At 45.1% G+C, this 5,461-nt stretch overlaps 1 protein-coding gene across 2 annotated transcripts; it reads right to left on the bottom strand.

The window, feature by feature from the left end:
• Window positions 1–1,548: 1,548 nt before the first annotated feature.
• On the bottom strand, window positions 1,549–5,367 carry COA4 (cytochrome c oxidase assembly factor 4 homolog). 2 transcript variants are annotated; one of them, XM_084893448.1, is made up of 3 exons: window positions 5,244–5,367; window positions 5,053–5,137; window positions 1,549–2,026 (listed from the first exon to the last, which is right to left on the bottom strand). In XM_084893448.1, the coding sequence occupies exon 3, from the start codon at window positions 2,012–2,014 to the stop codon at window positions 1,760–1,762; it is 255 nt and encodes an 84-aa protein (XP_084749574.1). In that variant the 5' UTR covers window positions 2,015–2,026; window positions 5,053–5,137; window positions 5,244–5,367; the 3' UTR covers window positions 1,549–1,759. The 2 variants fall into 2 exon arrangements, with proteins under 2 accessions (XP_084749574.1, XP_084749573.1); XM_084893447.1 differs by lacking the exon at window positions 5,053–5,137.
• Window positions 5,368–5,461: the final 94 nt, after the last annotated feature.

Genomic DNA, 5,461 nt, shown 5'->3' with positions numbered 1-5,461 from the left:
GAAACATCAATGATGAGAGAGAATTATTGATCTGCTGTCTCCTGCATGCCCCCTATTGGGGATTGAGTCCACAATCCAGGCATGTGCCATTGGCCAGAATAGAACCTGAGACCCTTCAGTCTATCTACTTAGCCAAGCTGGCTAAGGCTGTTTGCTTTTTCTTACTGAATTCTAGATACTTTTTATTTGCTACAGATGGTAATCCTTCCTGTTATGTTACAAATTGGTAATATCTACTTTATCTTTAAAGGTTCAACTCAACTAAATCCCTTTTCTGAGATTCTTGCTGAAAACCCCAGTCCCCAGTACTCCTTCTGATGACAGCACTTAGCACATCTTCTCTCTCTCTCTCTCTCTCTCTCCAGCCCCTTCTGCTTGAAGGCTGAAATTGGATTTTATTGTTCTTTAAACCGGTATTCCTATCTTCTCCCCTCTTTTCTCTTTCTCTCCTCCCCAAATACTAACATTCAAAGGTAGTTTTAGGTGCTACTGTACTTTAGATTTGTGCTTCTAATTTATATAGATATAAAATATATGTGATACACATACACAAGAAATATTACTGATGATGATGATGGCAGCATATGTCCCTTTGCACAGGTCAGTGCCTTACAAGGCTAGGCGGGAAGTAACAGAATGAACAATATAATTCCATGGAAACAAAGTGAGAAGTGGTGGCAATTTATGAGCCAGAGAATGCAACCACCTAAAAGAAACCATATTTAGCTCCAGCAAATTGTTGTCAAGGAGGAATATAAGCTCCGTGTTGACAACTTCTCTAATTTTCAAAAGCAGAAAAATCTGTGTTTATGTTAAATGCACTTTTTGAACGTCAAGCCAACATTGCGTGTGTTTGGTTGGGAGTGTGTTGAGGTCAGACTCTACATCTGTTAATTCAATAGACTTTAGCATGTAAGAGTCATTCAGTGGTTTTTTCCCTCCACATTGCTTTTTCCCTTCTATTAGATCAGATGAAACATCCAGAACAACTTGTGAAAGATAAAGTCATTTATATCATTGTTAGGAATTACTTAGTTGTTCCAGTGTTGTTTTATTTGTCTCTCAAACTAGACACAAAGGCAAAGATCATATTATTTATCACATTGGTTTCCAACAGTGCCTGGCATGTGAGGTCTGAGGAAAACTGGCTATTGTTGAACCAATGACTGAATAAATACATATTAGGTAACCAATTTACCTTTAGATTGTGAATTTACTTCTAAAATTCAATGTCCATGTAATTAGCTCAGTACTTGGCACACTGACCCAAGATGTAGGATAGAAGAACATGCCTTAACCCCACTCTTTGTTTTACATGACAGATATTGGTCAATATTTAATATTCGTGGAACAAAAATAGTGAGGATGGGTGGTTCTCACCATAAAAATATGACAGCCATGGGGGGAGGGAGGAGGAAAAATATTAACCAAAGAACTTATATGCATAATCCTTGGACATGGAAAATGGTGTGATGAAGACGGGGGATGTGGGGCGGGTAAAAGTAGTGTGGAAGGGATCAATGGGGGATAAAAGAACAACATCTGTAATACTTTCAACAATAAAGATTTTTAAACAAATAAAATATGACAGGTCTTTCTTTATGACAGTCATGTCCAAGCCCATGGCTGCCTGGCTGTCAGCCCCAACCCCAAAGATTGTCCGGAGTTTTATACCTTTTGGCCCACACTTCCACTGTTTAGGATTTGTCTGGGTGCTAGTTTCTGCAGGCCATCCTCTGGGGATAGATGGTTTGGGGGCTCAGCTGTGGGCACTGGCTTGCTCTTTCCTCCTCTGCAGCTCTTCTCGCCGCCTTGCCTGCTGTTCACTCATGCAGTCCTTGAAGGCCTGCACCTGTGGCTGGCACTGCCGCCAGTCCTGGTGCTGGGCCATGCACTCCTGCACTGCATAGTGGGAGGCAGCACAGCCAGAGCGGGAGATCATCTGGTCCAGCGGGTCCTCTTCTTCACCCTCCTTCTTCACCTGACGGGCCCAAGTATGTCCTTGAGTTGACATCTTTAGGAATCTCTAGACATCAATGGAGACAAGGTCAGAGTAGGAACATGATTATTTATGGGATTCCTCTATATTAAACTAGAGGCCTGGTGCATGAAATTCATGCACGAGGGTGGGGGGTAGGGTCCTTCAGCCCAATCTGCACCCTCTCGAATCCGGGACCCTTCAGGGGATGTCCACAGGGACAGGGCCTAAACTGGCAGTTGGGACCTCTGGCTCCTAACCCTTCACCTGCCTGCCTGCCCTAACCACTCTGGCTGCCTGATCCCCCTAGCTGTCCTCCCGTTGGCCTGGTCACCCCTGCCTCGGCCTCGGCCTCGGCCCCCCCCAACCCCTCCCCCCCGCCCCCGTGGGTTTTGTTGGGAAGGATGTCTGGGTGGTTGTCCGGAAGACGTCTGTTCTAATTAGCATATTATCCTTTTATTAGTATAGATAACACTGACCACTGCACTGTTATAGCCTACCCTGTTTCCCCGAAAATAAGACAGTGTCTTATATTAATTTTTGCTCCCAAAGATGCGCTAGGTCTTATTTTCAGGGGATGTCTTATTTTTCCATGAAGAAGAATACGGTACACATTTATTGTTAAATGAAAATAAAGGAAATTTATTACCTGTATGCGGTATGGTAGTACGGTAGTTGTCAACACAAACCAGACAAACTGTGAATCCTACAGTATCAAGAATTTACTCATTTATTCAATGACAATTATGTCATCACCTTCTGGAACATCATCATAACAATCCAATTCCTGAATTTCCTGGTGAATTTCTTGTGACTCCATTTCTTTCAGAATCAGTGAACCAAATCTCTCATATTTAGCCTAGGGGGGCCTTATTTTCAGGGGGATGCCTTATATTTCACTCAGAAGAAAACCTGTAAGTAGGTCTCATTTTTGGAGGATGTCTTATTTTCAGGGAAACACGGTATTTATGCATATGTTTCTCTTTGGAGACTAAGCTACTTGAGGACAGAGAATGGGCCTGATTCAACTTGGTGTCCTCAGCAGTAGGTGTGGCAGAGAGCAGGCCTACAAATGGTTTGAACTAAATGACAAAGTATGTGAGAATGCTAGAACAATAAGCTGAAATAGATTCTGCTAATGGAATTTGAATTAGGTAAAATGTCACCTTTCTGGAGAAGCTATCTCTGATTCACCCCAAAGGAATCTCTTCTTTTCTAATATCAGCGTTATTCTATGGCTGAAGAACAAAGTTTAATACTTGGGGGAAATACCCAAGAATGGGTAGGGTTTGACAAATGGGAGGAATAGAGAGTTGTGTGGCTGTAACATACGGTATGTAGTGGCCAGGGCAAGAGAGGAGTCTGTGAGCTGAGTATGAGTACTTAATGTGAGGTGAATTTGCCCAAACTTCTTCCCAAGATCATCTGCTTCAGAACACGGAGTAGAAGGTAGCATACAGCCCTGACCAGTTTGGCTCAGTGGATAGAGCATCAGCCTGCGGACTCAAGGGTACCCAGTTTAATTCTGGTCAAGGGCATGTACCTTGATTGTGGGCACATTCCCAGTGGGAAGTGTGCAGGAGGCAGCTGATGGATGTTTTTCTCATCGATGTTTCTAACTCTTTATCTCTCTCCCTTCCAATCTGTAAAAAATAAAATACATTTTTTTAAAAAGAAGGTAGCATACAGAAAGAACTTAAGAAAGACTTGAGGCCGAAACCGGTTTGGTTTAGTGGAAAGAGCATTGGTCTGCGGACTGAAAGGTCCCATGTTCGATTCCGGTCAAGGGCATGTGCATTGGCTGCGGGCACATCCCCGGAAGGGGGTGTGCAGGAGGCAGCTGGTCGATGTCTCTCTCTCATTGACGTTTCTAGCTTTCTATCCCTCTCCCTTCCTCTCTGTTAAAAATCAATAAAATATATTAAAAAAAGAAAAGAAAAAAAAAGAAAGACTTGAGAAGAAATTATCTCAGCCTTTGTACACATTTCACCATGTCAGGCTATAAAGAAACTAGAGCTGCTTAATGCCTTCCCTGTGTCTCTGATTCATTTGACAAATGATCATTGAGCACCTATCATGTACCTGGCATATTCTATAGCTGAGGACAGAGGAGTGACCAGAGATACAGTTCCTGCCTTCACGGAATTTCAGTCTAGACAAGTAAACAGGCAGTTTACTGTACTCTGTGTACAGATAGCTCAGATTCGGGGCACCGTGGAGTGATAACTAATCCAGACAGGGATAAAGGAACTGATTTGTAAACTGACACTTGAAGAATGAACAGGAATTAACCAGAGATGGAAAGGAAGAAGACTCCTGTCAATGAAGGGAGGAAATGGGGAAGGCTATTGGAAAGAGAATTTGACTCACGGGAAGAAGGTAAGGTTCTGTGTGACTGGAGAATAGATTATGAGGAGAAAACAAAGCAAATGAAACCGGCAAGATGAGAAAGTATCTGATCAGAGCCAGGCCTTGTGAGCCATGGCAGGGCGCTGAGAGGGCAATGGGGACGTGACCAGAGGATTTAAGCGACTCCACAGCCCTACATAGAACCCATTTGCTGTGGGGCAGTATAACCTGAGGAAGGTGAAAATGGGCTTTGAAACAGACTTGGGTTGGAAACTGATGTATTGGGTGACTTTAAGCAAATCACTTCATCATTTCTCTTGAAAAATGGAGATGATATATATACTCCCACAGGACTGTTAAAGACTAAATGAGATAACGCAGGTAAAGGAGCCTGGCCCGCCCAAAGAGTTCAATAATGGTCGTCCCTATTTTGGCGCGTGTTTCCTCTTCTTAACCCACTGTGAGCTCTTTAAAGGCAAGGAGCAAACCTTAGAGCAAACACAGGGGAAAGAAAAGTGCCTTCAGTCCTAAGCCAAAAAGCCCGGGTTCGAATACAGGCAACGCTTTACCACGCCATCTTTTTTCAGTTTCGTCTTTAAGGTAACATGTAAGTCACAGAATTAGTGTAAGCATTAACGTAACGATGCCCAGTGGTTGGGCTACCACGGGACTCTCAGGAAATGCTACCCTACTCTTTCCCCCACCACCTCCCTGCTTCCGTCTACCTCGGAGGAACACGAGGCAGGCCTGGCTCAGAGAGCAGGGCAGGCTGGAAGGTCGGTAGCTGCTGGAATGGGAAGCCGGTCTGGACTGAGGAGACATGGGAAGAATGGTGAAGCAGAGGAATGCCGGCGGCTCTGCGGCCTCGCAGTGCCTGACACGCTTTACCGAGCAAAGACGCTGCAGCAGTGCTCACCGAACAGGCGGATAAGACAGGAGGACTGAACGCGCGCCCCGGCGCGTCCGTTCCGTCAGCAGCTGGAACGCTTGCGAGCCTCCCGCCGGGAACCAGCCTCCGTCAGGAGCGCGCGCGCATGCGTGGAGAGGATGGCGGGGAAGGTCCCACCGCGCATTCTCATTGGTGGCTTCTCTGTGTGGAGCCAGCCCTCCGCATTGGCCGCGGCCCTTCCGGAG

This window comes from Pipistrellus hanaki (assembly GCF_964339955.1).
Source record: "Pipistrellus hanaki genome assembly, chromosome: 9".
NCBI lineage: Eukaryota > Metazoa > Chordata > Mammalia > Chiroptera > Vespertilionidae > Pipistrellus > Pipistrellus hanaki.
This window is presented reverse-complemented; position numbering and strand designations above follow the sequence as displayed.